This window comes from Pyxicephalus adspersus, chromosome 5 (assembly GCF_032062135.1).
Source record: "Pyxicephalus adspersus chromosome 5, UCB_Pads_2.0, whole genome shotgun sequence".
Lineage (NCBI taxonomy): Eukaryota > Metazoa > Chordata > Amphibia > Anura > Pyxicephalidae > Pyxicephalus > Pyxicephalus adspersus.
Window position 1 is genome coordinate 147779899 of NC_092862.1, and position 14812 is coordinate 147794710.

The 14812-nt window shown below is 43.6% G+C and overlaps 1 protein-coding gene across 2 annotated transcripts; it reads right to left on the reverse strand.

Moving 5' to 3' along the window:
* Positions 1-2952: 2952 nt before the first annotated feature.
* On the reverse strand, positions 2953-10016 carry ABCF2 (ATP binding cassette subfamily F member 2). Of its 2 annotated transcripts, none has more exons than XM_072413156.1 (14): positions 9869-10016; positions 8925-9090; positions 7022-7234; positions 6275-6457; positions 5969-6140; positions 5792-5887; positions 5579-5681; positions 5139-5234; positions 4758-4877; positions 4388-4477; positions 4198-4308; positions 3870-4061; positions 3556-3759; positions 2953-3465 (listed from the first exon to the last, which is right to left on the reverse strand). In XM_072413156.1, exons 2-14 carry the CDS (start codon positions 9061-9063, stop codon positions 3340-3342), a joined length of 1845 nt encoding a protein of 614 aa, XP_072269257.1. In that variant the 5' UTR covers positions 9064-9090; positions 9869-10016; the 3' UTR covers positions 2953-3339. The 2 variants fall into 2 exon arrangements, with proteins under 2 accessions (XP_072269257.1, XP_072269256.1); XM_072413155.1 differs by having other exon boundaries at positions 9820-9950.
* Positions 10017-14812: the final 4796 nt, after the last annotated feature.

Here is a 14812-nt window from a genome sequence, read left to right on the forward strand (position 1 = left end):
AGCTGTGGAGGGATTTGCGTATCAGGTAGGTGGGGGAGGAGCTGTGGAGGGATTTGCGTATCAGGTAGGTGGGGGAGGAGCTGTGGAGGGATTTGGAACTGAAATATTGTTACCTAAATGATTCCGGCTAATTAATATTTTTTAGGGATATTGGGGGACATTTTTGGCAAATATCTTGCTGCATCTGGTAGTGTGAGCGCACTTGCTATCCATTTATTTGTATGATGTGACATTTCTGTTCTCAGTTAGTATCATGTGTAATACATTCCCCCTCATTCTTTGGATTCACACAAATGTATTTGTATATTTATAATACAGAAGTGAATCTCGTTTGGCTTCATGCTGGGAGGATTTGTCAATGTTTGCTTTGTTCTCTGGATATTTTTATTTATATGGTGTTGATATGATCTGTATAGCCAGAATATTTATAAAGCTTTTTGCTACCAAATACCAGAATATCATTTGTCCAAAGCTTTACAAGCCTCTAAGCTCCAGAACTTACTAAGATCTCAGGAAACAATATTTTTTCCACATTAGTCATAAATCCCGGAGCCCCTCGCCATATGAATATAAGGAACCGGGTGACAAATACACAATGCAGCAAGCCTTACAAATCACTAAATATAAACTCCATGCAGCTGCTTGGTAACACAAATATCATTTAGACATGGACACATTGTCATATAATCTGTGGGCTGGGTTGGCCATTTCAGTTGATCATGAGATTTTCATCCACAGCCATCTCTAGGTTTTACAGAAAATGCTTTATAAAAGGGGAGATATCCCGCGAGTATCAGCCCACTGGGTGAATATGTCTTGTTGATTCCAGGGAAGAATGGGCAGATTGATAGAACGACACCAGTAACCCATAGACCCACAAACGAGCATGGTGTCCCCATCTTCTCATGGCTACTTCCAGCAGGAGCTCAGATCATCTCATACTGGTTTAGTGATAATGAAAATGGGTTCACTGGACTTAAATGGCCTCCGCAGTCACCAGAGCTCAAGCCAACAAAGAACCTTTGGGATGGAACCGGAAATTTGCATTCAATTTGCTGACAAATCTGCCTCGGCTGGGTAATGCCAATATGGACCAAAATCCTTGAGAAATGTTTCCAGGCTGTTGTTCAATCTATGAAATGAAGAATTATGGCCGTTCCGAAAGAAAAAGGGGGTCTAACCCAGCAACTAGTAAGGCGTTAACCTTCTAACCTTGTAAAGTTACACAAATGCACAGTAATAGATATGTAAGGAAGTGAGGTATGCAACCCTGCATGCCATGGCAATGTACCAGGACATTGAAAAAAGATGAGTTTTCCCAATGCACATAATTCTAAGACAGTAAATTTGAATAAGAATATTTTTCTACATCTTAAACATAAAACTTCCTTTGATCATGCCATGGCATAAAAGTCTAAACTGGATCTGTAACTTGCAAGAACTGACAGATTGCATGTCCTTGTTAAATTTCCAGATTGCGGTATAGTGGATTCCTGAATCTGGTAAGAATATTGCTGTATGTACATTAACCACATGATTCTATTACATATGACAGATATAGCCCGTCTAGTCCATGTTTTCATCATCTGCCTTTATTATCTTTCAAACCACGGACATTGTATGGATATGCAGCTATAATGTTCATCTCGTGTCTGCACAGATTTTGCTGAATTTACCTTGTTGTGTGATGACAAGCAGTGGCAGCTGACATCTTTCAGTACAGAAATCTAACATAGCTTTGCAAACCTTTCTCAGATGTTTTAGATTTGAGCTTGGTGGGGCATTGCAATGCACTGGCAAGGAACGTGCTTCTACAGGGGGAAAGGGCCACCTCCAGCTGATTCATTTTTGGGATATTTAACAATAAAAAATAAAATAGGCATCCCACAAGACCTACAAAGTGCCCCGCCTAGACTGTCACTCTTCAGATAAAGGTAGGCCTGGATTAGAAGTGTTTATTACAACAAAAAGGATCAAACCCTAAATATAAAAAAATGATTAGTGCCACAAATTTTGGGTTATTTTCAGGTCTATTGTTGTGCTGAAGGAACACGGCACCTCCGCATTTCCTACATATGCCTGCAAGGCCACATTCCGGGTACTTTCACTTCTGAAGAGAGAGGGGTAAGAAACTTCCAATTAATCTGCCACAAATTTATTAGCTGAGATTATCATGGATGGTAGAATATTCTGACTGGCCACTCTCAGAAAGGACAGACAAGTTATAACACTAGACGGCCTCTTGACATTTGAATGAACAGAATGAACTCCAATGAGTATGGGGAGGACTTATGTGATCCCGGCCTGACCAAGATGGCTGAAGATTTGTTACCCAGAAATGGACCACAAGAAAATGGCAGTGACTGCAATGACACAAGGACAGGCACAGAAGTTTTTTTTGTTTTTGCAGAAGGGACCTTGCTACTTTTTTCCAAGCTCTGCATTGAAATATTATAATGTTCATTCTAGAGACTTTACCCAGCTTTAGCCTCTCCTAGGCAGATATGTAAGGGAACATGTCTTGTCCTCCTTTTGGCTATGACCAGACCTTTTAGAAGGGGTTTTGTGCTTCTCCTGTAAACCCTTATAAGTTAACCCTTTCATTCATTGTCCTTAAGGAGCGTTTTGAAGCAAACTTAGGCTTACCAATAACTGAGGACAGAGGTGTCCCTGTCTTTTATATTAGTATTTTTAGAGGTTATCTTACAGCTCATATATATAAGAATAGGGGTTCTGAAATTGAGAAATGTCCACACTCCCAAAGAGGTGCTAATACTGCCAAGTTCTACTGTGGCCCACAATAACAAGGTAAAATGATTTGGATTGCTTTAGTTACTGTACATTGTAATACACTTTGTAAAGTTTATAAATAAAGGATTTAAACACAAGAAATATCCCCTCTAAGCATAAAAAAATATCTGTTCCATCACCTCTAGATAGTCTGTCAGCCAATTAGTTACAGAACAGAGTTTCTCTCTTTATTGTATCTCTTCAGTTACAGATAAATAATTTGCTTAAAAAAACAAAAAACAAAAAAACCCAAAAGAAATGAACGGGAATCAGATGATGAGAGCGCAGTAGAAACTAAAAGACGCTCCACCCTCTGGGCCCACCACAGCTGGAAGCTGAACACTATCCACATCCTTTCCTGAGAAGCCTGTTAGTGACAACCTTTCACTCGCTGCCCATGGGCCCATTCACTTATGTCTTTATTTGGGGACATTCAGGGGTGGCCATCCAGAGCAATGGATACTTGTTCAAGCTGATGACTATAGAGACTTTATTTGCCATAGGCGGAGGGAAAGTGGGAATCTATTTGCTTCGTGACAAAGCACTTGTTCAGTTGCCTCTACGTTGCGGCTCATCATTGTTCAGTCTGGATTTCAGATGCTGTTTGTAGGATAAAATGTCTCCATTCCACTTTGTAACTGTTTGTTTCTCACACACCCAGATCTCCTGTGCCACCTGCAGCCAACCAGAATACCAAGGGTTAAAGAGGGAATCACACCCTAGCCAAGAAAAACCAGCACATTGCCTGCTAGTCTGGCATCTTACCTGCTGAATAAGTCGGAAATCGTGGCTGACGAGCATCATTCCTCCCTCAAACTCATTGATGGCGTCTGCCAGAGCATCAATGGTCTCAATGTCCAGGTGATTGGTCGGCTCATCCAGGAAAAGCATGTGCGGACTCTGCCAAGCTAGCCAAGCAAAGCATACACGGCATTTCTGTCCATCAGACAGGTTGCGAATCGGACTCACCTAACATGCACAAGTATGAGAGGGTTGGGAGGTCATTTCACATTTCAGCGTTATACAGAGGATGATATTTATGGTGACAGACAAAATTCACACAGCCAGAAAGGTCTCACCTGCTGCTTCCCAGTCAGTCCATATCTCCCAATGATCTTCCTCATTTCCTCCTTCTCTTTTATTTCAGGGTAACACTTCATCATATATTCCAGAGGTGAAAGGTCAAGGTCAAGCTGTTCAGTTAAGTGTTGATGATATCGACCAATCTTGACATGAGAATGTTTCCTGATCATCCCATCAGATGGCAGCAACTAAACAAAATTAGGGAAATGGTAGAATATTCAAATAATATTGAAGTAACCCCCACCTAGCATCGGATATAATACATCAGGTCTACAATGATTATTGTCCGTTATGTGAAGAACCTCTTAAGAAAGAAATGCTCACCTCTCCTGTCAGTAGTTTCAGCAAAGTGGATTTACCAGCTCCATTAGGCCCCACAAGGGCCACCCGGGTATCCAAGTCAATTCCAAACTCTAAGTTCTTGTAGATCAGAGGCTGAGGAAAAACAAAGATGTTTTATGTTGAGCGAGTGAGAGCAGGAATAGAGAAATCAATCAAATCTTCATTGTCTTACCCCATCCTGAGTGTAGCGAAAGCTGACGTTCTGGACCATAATAACTGGAGGTGGAATCTTTCCACAGGAGGGGAAGTAGAAGGACAGAGTCTAAAACAACAGATTGGAGTGTAAGGGGCATAAGACAGAATTGTAAACCAGAAATACAAGATACAGATTTATGTACTGACCTCAGCCAAGTGCGCTGTTTGGGATTCTGGGTACTGAGCTCTAATATGCAGCCACCCTCAAACTCAGATACCCCCAAATAAACTCTATGTACTGAGCTTAGCTCCCCCATCCCAAATCTTCTGTACTTGCTTGGACACAGACAAACCCAATAAGCTATATGCAGTTCTATCACAAGGTCCCCATATATCCCATAACTTACTTTATCCATGACCACTCGCTCTGTCAGCCCTGAGGACATCATCTTCTGTAGAGTTTTTTCTTTGCTCTGGGCCTGACGAGCCAGCTTAGCACTGCCGTGACCAAACCGTGCAATATAATTCTAGAGATAAAGGTGAAACATGTATGTAAGAATCTTATATACAACCCTGCCCAATTACCTCCATTAGTGCGGTTTGTTCTCACCATGCCATCTGATCCCTAGATTTCATGTAAATGCCATACATCATATGTGCAACCTGACCTTTATTTCACGCATGCAATTGTTTACCTTCATGCATAATATTGGAACCCCCAATTCCATACATTTACACACTTTTGTGTATACTATCCGATCTCTCTATTCTGTGAACATGCTGCTCACCTTCATGTGTGCAATCTGATCCTGCTCCCAGTTAAATCTCTTCATTTGATTCTCTTCCAGCTCCAGTCGGGTCTTCACATATTGATCATAATTGCCCTATTGTGAGTGAAAGGATAAAGGAACTCTCATGAGACAATTTAAAGTACACCACTTCCTCTTCATACAGTTCCTAACACATCTAAATTAATATGGTCTGTCCCAGAGAGTGCACAGTTCCCTCTTCATACCATCAGCCCCCCCACAAAATGGACAGTTGCCTCATTATAACCCCCCACAGAGCATATGGATCTCCCTTCATACCACCCCCATCCCCTCTAACAGAGTGCACAACAAACTCTTCATAAAGCGTTCCAGAACCCCCACACACATAACAGTCCATCCTCATCAAAGCACAGCCCCTTCTCTTCATAATCACCCATCAACAAAGAACAACTACTCACTGTGTAATATTTTAGTTTTCGGTTGTGTAAGTGGATTATATTTGTACAAACTCCATTCAGGAAATCTTGCGAATGAGAAATAAGAACCAAGATTCTTCGAAAACTGAAAAGTAGAATAATAAACAGATGCATAAAACCAAATTTGGAGGCATTTTCTGAGATATTAGAACATATCTAGGGAGAAGTGCTCAGCCACACAATAAAGGAACTCACGATTTCAGCTCTTCTTCCAACCACACACAGGCCTCCAGATCAAGGTGATTAGTTGGTTCGTCCAGAAGTAACATGAATGGTCGGATGAACAAAGCTCTAAAGACAAAGACATCATTTACAGAAGTGCCGAGGGACTCGGTAATGACAAACACCACAAAAAAAAGAAATCCTTAATACCTGGCCAAAGCAACTCGCATTCTCCAACCTCCACTAAAATCTTTCAGCTTCTTTCTTTGCATGGCTGGAGAAAAGCCCAAACCATGCAGGATCCGGGATGCACGCACCTCCGCTTTAGCAGCATCCAACTCCTCCAGCCGCTCGTAGATCTCTAGCAGCTTCTCACACTCAGCTACAAACACAGGACAACAGGCCCGATAAAGTGGCAATATAGGAACAGATGAAAATGAAAAGAGGTGAATTGAATCTAAAGAACATTATGAATCAGACGTTACAGCCAATGAATTCCAACAGATGTAATCTCACCATCTTCATGTGCCAGCCGTTCGGCCTCCTTCTCCAGCATGGTCCTTTCAGTGTCCACCTCCATCACACATTGGAGTGCAGTCTTGTCACTTGGTGGCATCTCCCGTGTTAGGTGATATATGTCGATGTGCTCTGGTATTGGCACCTCTCGCCCACCCACTGCTGACAAAAACATTGACTTTCCTGTAGAGAAGAAGCAAACCATACAATGATAGTCATCGTAGGACGGTGACAACCCTCAGCAAGTTGTCTATAATGACCAATATGACATCTGCTCAGTATATCTGACAACTCATCATAATATTTTGTCACAAATGTGTCTGGATCACATGACATGCCAAAACTTTTCATTTTTAAATCCATTTCTTTCCCGGTCTCCCTACTAGAGAGATTCATCCTTCGCATTAGTCCTGGCGTGACTGGGACTGAAAATGATAGGCACCCCAAACCAGAAGACGAACAGAGAAGAAGATTTACAATTAGGGGCAGTGCTTGCAGTAAACGCTATCTAAGTGAGCATTTGGGAGATTTTATCTAGCATTCTGTAATTGCTAAAGAACTAGAAATAAAAGGAAAATCTCTAAACATGGAAACAGACCTTTTTTTAAACCATTTTCTATTCCAAATAAAATTAAGAATTTTTTTGGTTTTAGATATAAAAAATGAGCCCCCACTGCCATTTCCCCCTTAAATACCAGAAGACTGCAATCTTTCAACAAACCAGAGCAGATTCATTATGAGCCTTACCTGTCCCATTCAGCCCAATGAGACCATAACGACGGCCCGAGTTCAGCTCTAAAGTTGTGTCACTCAGTAATTCCTGGCCATGGAATGTCAGAGACATATTAATGATGTGTACGTCTGTACTGTTTGGATGTGATGCCAGCACACCAGTCACTGCCCGGGCAGCAGCCTTACGGAGTTCAAATTCCTCAACCTGCCGTGTAACCTCGTCTACATCTAGAACAAAAATAAAAATAAAACACACTTAGAAATTTTGGAAAGTGGCCATTTTAGAATTTGTTCTGAAAAACCAACACAGAGAAAGGCATTTTATCATCATACTAGAACTGGCCTGAACTTTCAGTTTTGGGTGGATTTTACCTGTTTCCTAAATCTGGGGAATCTACCCAACAAGGATGTTGTACTGCACCTCGTTGCTGAGCAGAAGACTGCATATGTAGGGATCATGTTCAGTGCCAAATATATGCCCCTACTATTAGATTGTAAGATACAGCGCTGTGTAATATTAATACTGATTATTATTTAATACACCCTAAGGAATGCTTGGAGTGAGGAAAAATGCCTTGTGATACTCGTCACCAGAATAGGTGCCCCAACTGAAAGACTTTCCACCATTCATGTCCTGGTGACAACATTTTCTATAACTCTGCATAGGTGACATCAGGACCAAAGGAGAAAGTGAATTTCCCTAGTTAGGACACAAGCAGCAACAAAAACCTTACACACCTAGAGGAAACCTAAGGCTACAGATATCCGCATGGGGCTGTACTATAATCTATTCTGTGTCTCCAACCCTGTTGGGTGCAATCAATCTCTTTGGCATCTCTCTGTGTAACCTGGGACAAAACATTGAGATATTTGGAGCAAGAAATACAGCGGAATCTTGTAATCCAGAACAGGAATCCATGGCGAGACAGAATGAGGCCAACCAACAAGGACAGGGATCCCACCTGCCAAGGGAGAGAACATTCTGAATGTGGACTTACCTAATTAGATCTTCCTAAAAACAGAAATCTTTATTGTGTGCACTGCCAAACATTTTATTAAACACTGCTTACAGATCCAATAGCTGACAGTAACAAAATGTATTGAAAGAAAATGAGAAATGACCGTTCTTCCTACATTTACTATTTCATGACAGTAGAATATGGTGTGCCCGATTAGGTGCCAGAGAAGGAATATATCCTATTTAAACCATGGATACAAGTCTCATGACAAAAGGAAGATTAGTGGGTTAGTGAATCAAGAAAGTCGGAACTCTGTGCTGGAATCGTCTGAACACAAGGTCTGCTGATCTACTGATAGAAGAATCTAGAACAATGGTATAAAACATTGTATTGTACCTAATATATATAATAATGTATGGGGGTCTCCCCGGGTATGTACAAGCACAATAAGGTCTCTGCTGCTGCTAGGGAAATCACACAGGCAATGCCACAAGACCTAGTAATACAAAATCAATGTTCCTGTATGCAAGGTGAATAAATCACCAGTGGCAAACCACTGATGCTTCTGTGTTAGAAAGTATTTTCAAGGTCTCTGCTGTAGTTTGGACAGATTTGTAAAAATAAGTAGATGATTGCATTTCCTGAACAAGTGGACTTTGTGCCAAGAACAATTAATAGGGAATGATTGGGGGAATGTCAGATTCCCTGCTTTATAAATAGTGCCCTTATTGTTCTGAAATGTATTTCCTTTTCATGGTATTTTAAATAAAATAGTTCAATGTACAAATATAATATCCCCTGTTGTGCTTTACTATGTTGTTTGTCCATCAATTGACACATCGTAAACCAATTGCCAATTCCCAGGGTGACCGAATTCCCAGGGTGACCGAATTCCCAGGGTGACCGAATTCCCAGGGTGACCGAATTCCCAGGGTGACCGAATTCCCAGGGTGACTTGCCTGCAGCTGGGGTGCCATTGGACGGCTGTGGCTCCACTTCCTCAGGAGCTGGATCTCCATTGTCTTTCTTAGGCCTCTGGCGAGCTTTGGCTGCCTCCTTTTTCTTGGCAGCCTTCTTCTTGGCCAGGTCAGAGGGCATTTCTGCTGATCACAAAGTCTGCAAAGCCTAAAAACAGAGTGCAGAGCGAGTGAGACTAAAGTGTATTTCTTCTCTCACAAAGGAAGTCTTCTACCTCCAACCAAGATTATCAACGCTCCACTTACTCAACAACCGCCCCCAGGCAACACATACATCCTGCCTCCCAGCAACCCCTCACCAAACCTCAATGATATTGGCATAATTATTAAGTTTTCATAAAAGGTCACCACTCTGATCCCACACCTCCCCCACTTTTCTTGGCCACCCCCGATTCAAAATCCCACATCCCCCCCCCTTTCCAGGCCGCCACTTGTTCCCACATTTGCTCCCCTTTCCCGGCCTCCAAGAGATCCCACATTTTACCCACTCTTCTTTCCCGGAAACCACTTGATCCCACATTTCCTCCCCTCTTTCATTGCCACCACTTGTTCCCACACTGTCCCCCCTCCCCTTTTTACCGGCCACCCCTTGATCCCACATTGTCCCCCCTCCCCCAGTCACCCCTTGATCCCACATTACCCCCCCCCCTCCTCCCCCAGTCACCCCTTGATCAGACAGTGTCCCCCTCCCTTTCCCGGCCACCCCTTCATCTCACATCCCCCCTTTCCACTTTCCACATTCCTCCCCCCCCCCCATGACTAACCTGACCCTTCATCTTCCTCTTCTCCTGGCTACAACACCCTCCCAGACTGCCCTCACTATGCATGTCACATACAATACAGCCCCCAGCCATCACCAGTCTTCCTCCAGGACTACCTGTCACCCTGTGTCCGGCCTTCTCAGTATCTCCCACGGGTATCCTCACCTCTCCGGGTCTCACACTCGCCTCCACGTGCCGCCGGCTTCCTAACCAATCAAAGCTCACTTTACTGGAATGCCGGGAGGAGAGCGCAATGCATTATGGGGGTTATAGTTTCACGTTTTTCTCCTCCGAAAGGACGTCTGCCCATCAGCACTACATCTCCCGGCGTGCCCCGCGTCTTCAGCCGGTATAATGTTTAGTGCGCATGTACAAAAGTCGTTCTTGTAGGAGGTGGGGTCTCACGGCAACCATGCGAGGGGGAGGAATGTATGCTGAAGAGGCGGGGCTAGCACTCTGTCACCTCAGACAGATGGAGGATAGCGATGATGCAGTTTCCGGTGTGGGGTTCGGGTGTGATTTTTTTTTACCGTGTGTCCCGTCTATATTCCCGTTTAGTGTCATGTCTGAACTATGAATATATGATCCTCAACTGACCATGAATTCAGCCTGAAAACTGGGCGAGGTTTGCGCTTTTCTTACTAAAAAAAAAAAAAAAGATAAAATACTGGGGGTGGCTTGTGGTGAAGGGCGTGGTCTTGTTTCAGCACATCCCCCACCGTGTATTATATCAGTGGGATTAATATAACCGAATATCGCCTACAGAACCGGAGCCAAGTACAAAACATCAAATGAAACCAAACTGCACCGGTGCTGTCCAATATACAGCCATGTGGGCCAATCCTCCGGCATCAGGACGTTTTATACCTCTAGAAGCCCCTTGTATCATTAGATCACAAGAAAATAAATGGTCTAATCCCTATACGTAACGAAGTGCGCTGAACCCGAATCTGCCTGGGACGTCAGGATCTCAAGTTTTTAGACGAATTAGCTCCGGTTCTGCAGTTACTATGTAATCTCTATATATGTATCTATTTCTACATAACTAACTTTTGCCTCATAGTTCCATGACGTTCCAAAAACGTAGTTATATACAATGACACATAATTCACCCGAGTCATTGTCCAACACACACGTACGCTTCAGAAGTGTTTCAGCCATTTGTGTTTGTGGCACTCCGCTGTCTCCCATTGCAGGACCAGCAGTAGTCGCCCATCATGTTGGGGGTGCACCGGCCGTGATATCTTGTTTCCATAACAGAAATGTCCCGATGGAACCTTTCCCCTTCATCACTCACATAACCCAAACTTTGTGGGAAGAAGTCCAGATGGGAATGTAAGAAATGAATTTTAGGTGACATTCGGCAGCCAAGTTGATGGCATGTTGTTGGCATGTTGTTAGCATGTTGTTAGCATGTTCACGTGTTGTTCATATGTTCAGCATGATTTTCAGCTCGCTGGTTGCCCAGAAGGTTTTGTGCATCTAGCACAAATGAATCCCAAGCAGCAAGTTCAGTGGGCCGAGTTTGTCTCTGAATCTGGCTTCACGCATCAAATTGTGGATTTGGGGACCAATAAAAATGTCTGCTTTCAGTTTAACATCTGGTATAACTTTTCCAAACTTGTCCTTCAGATACTGAAATCCCAAACCATCACGATCTATTGCAACAACAACGTTTCTCATTAATCCAAGTTTATTATGAAGTGGTGGAAGGTAAACTTTCTGTGGATCATTGCGTGATTTATTCTTCACGTTGTACTGGCCAGCAGTGTGTTCAGGTCTGGGTGGCCGTTCTTTCACTTTGTAATGGTTGCTGTCATCACGACTGGTCCGCAGGCACAGAAAGCACAAATATTCTGTATTGCAGGCCAAGGAGTGCCACCACCTTCATATCACCACAAACGTTCCACTTGTGTTCTGAATAATTATTCAATATCACAATGACCTCCATGGATTTGTATGTCTCCTTCATTGCCTCGGCATTGGTTAGAGGAACAGAAGGTTTTCGTTACCTTTATGCAGCAATACAGCTTTCAGACTTGCATTGCTCGAGTCTATGAACAATCTCCATTGCTCTGATATGAACCCAACTCCATCATTAGACCACTCACGTCTGTACAGAAGCAAATGTCGTCTTCCAGCTTGTAATAACCTGAGAACTGTGTGTGACGATCAGGAAAGTGTGAAGTTGTCGTTCTTTTTTGTAGCAAATTCCACTCCTTTAATGTGGAGGCTAACAGCTCAGACTTCAGACAGGTCCCTTACTGGATCATCTAAATCTGATTGGCTTATAAAATGTGGCTGACCCTCTTCAAATTGGGGTTCATACCATTCATTAACATGGACATCACCCTCGTGTTCCTCATCCGATATGTCACTGTCAGTGATAACAGATATAGGGGGGACTGGCCCTGGATTCTCTGCATCATGTGGCCCTTTATCCTCTGCATCGTGTGGCCCTGGATTCAGAGCAGATTCACAATCAGGATAGATGATTTTTGATTTAAGTCTTCTTCAAAAACCCGGCAATCTTACTCATACAGAAGTAGCGGCCCGAGTGACGGTCTAATGGCTGACGCCAAACCATAGGCACAGCGAAAGCCATTTTATTCCTTTTCCCATTCAGCCATTGTGTTAGGCCAAGGTAACTCACCTGACAGCAGGTAAGAGGTGCCCAGCTTTTATCCTAATCCCCAATTTCACATCCAAAGTAATACTTGTAAGCAAATCTCACCCTCTTGGTTAGGTTCTTGCGTTGATCACATGGGGTATATTTACCACAAATGTAGGAAAAATTGTCCGGTTTATTACCACAGCTTGGCCTACTCATCGTTATCTCAAAACGGACTCACTATGGCCGAGCTGTACCATCCAATAAGATGGCTTTGCACTAGAGACAAGCCCTTGGTCCATCTCCGCTTATATACATCATATATATATTTCTGACGTCAGCTCACTGACTTGCCCCGATAGCCGCTGCTGGAACATACATACCACCAGGGGGCGTAATTCAGCTAAGGTGGCAGCAGGCATAGTGGTAGCTGCAACTGATACAATGTTCCCATGTAAAAATACATTACCCAATTACCGACCATTTAAACAGCTATAGCACATCTATAACCTAAAATCTGTACATGATAGGCAAATTCTGAGTTCAGATTTGGAATCAGCGCACTCGATATGTAAATCACGTGTTATTCCCAGTAGCAAAATCGTTGTTGTGCAGTGTTATTATTCATATAGCGCCAACATATTATGCAGCGCTGTCCGAAGAGCTTACAATCTAGGAGGGGAAAGTGTCACATGATAGGAGACGGGATATGGAATGATGGGAAGTAGTGAGGGTTTAGGAGACAGAAGAGGACGGGTAGGTAAGGGTTAAAGCGTTGGGTTTTAAATAGGCAGAAAGACTGGGGGCAGCTCTAGAAAAGTCTTGGAGCCGTGCGTGTGATGAGGTTATGAGTGAGGAAGTCATTAGTAGGTCATTGGAGGAGAGAAGAGAGGGGCTACATTTTATTGCAGCAACAAATCTCCCCATAGATTTATCTGCTCACTATCCCTTTGTTCCAGCTGAGTGCACATTGATATTTATTGCCCTGCCAACCCCTCCCTAACCAGGTTCAACTGAAACCCCAAATTCCTTGTTACTCTTATTAGTCCATCCATGTTCAGGGCCCAAGGCACTTCTATTTGAACAACAGGCAAGTGCCAAGTTATAAGTGTGGTGGGAATTATTCCAGGGAATGGAAGCAGGAATTGGAACAGAATTGGGCATACAATGACACTCTGCAACTCCCATCCTCTGCCTTTGGACTGATTCATCCACCCGACTCCAACACAACCTCTACTGCTGCCATTCTGACCTGCTATCTCACCAAGCCATCTCTGTGACTGACTCATCCCACTCCTGGAACTCAACAAGCTTATAAGCCTCACTACTACCCATATTCCAGGACCGGCTCACGAGGACTTTTTGCCACATTGTTTATTGAGCTCATATGCTTCTCAATTATCTGTTACAATGTATTATTTTTTTATGTATTAATATTACCCTGCACTCTCTTTGCTGGCTCTATTCCCTCTCCTCCCCAGTCTGATATCTCATTGTCTCTTTGCTCCTTCACTCTCCTGCTCTCTCTGTCTGTGCTCCTGGCACCTTTTTTCACTACAGTTACTTTCTGGTGACATCTCACCCAACCCTGGTCCCCCCACAGCCTCTCCCCTACACTTTCTGCAAGTTACTCCCTTCTTTAACCTCATCCCTATTCACCCTACCCATAATTTCTTACCCCCATTCTCTGGCAGTCTATGGAATGCCAGATCTGTTGGCAATAAATTAACTTTCTTACACAACCTTCTCCTTTCTAAATCTCTGAACATCCTGGCCCTCACTGAAGCTTGGCTTTTTTTTTGATAACTTTGCCTCCTGGCTCCCACATATGCTTTCCAATGACCTGCCACCCTCATCCTCGGTGACTTTATTGTTGCAGTGGATGAGCCCAACCATCCTTCCTCAGTCAAAGTGCTCTCCATTACCTCCTCCTTTGGACCCACACAGAACAAAGCGGCCCCACACACATTGCTGGACACACTTTAGACCTGGTCTTTTCCAAACTTTGCAACCTCACTCTCCTGGACAACTCCCCATTTCCCCTTTCTTATCACTTTCAACCTATTGAGCTCTCCCCCCCCCCTTTGCTACATCCCAGACCTGGTCAATGGCAGAGAGAAATATGTACCCTTGACCTCAACCTATTCTCAAACTGCCTTACGTCCCTAACCCCGACCCTCCCTAAAATCACATTTCCAGATAAAGCTATCACTCGGTTCAACCACACTCTCTCTCTGGCTCTGGATAAAATTGCCCCTGCCACCTTCCGCTACCCCCGTCCTGCCAACCCTCGACTCTGGCACAACAATCACACCAAACAGCAACAAAAGTCTGCTCGTGCAGCTGAGCGTAAGTGGAGCAAAATCTGGCCCCAGCGCTGACTTCATGGACTGCAAAGCCCAGCTACAACACTTGAACTCACTGTCACCAAGCAAAATTATTTCTCTGCAGTCATTTCCTCTCAAGCTTCCAACCCACGCAACCTCTTCTCTACAATT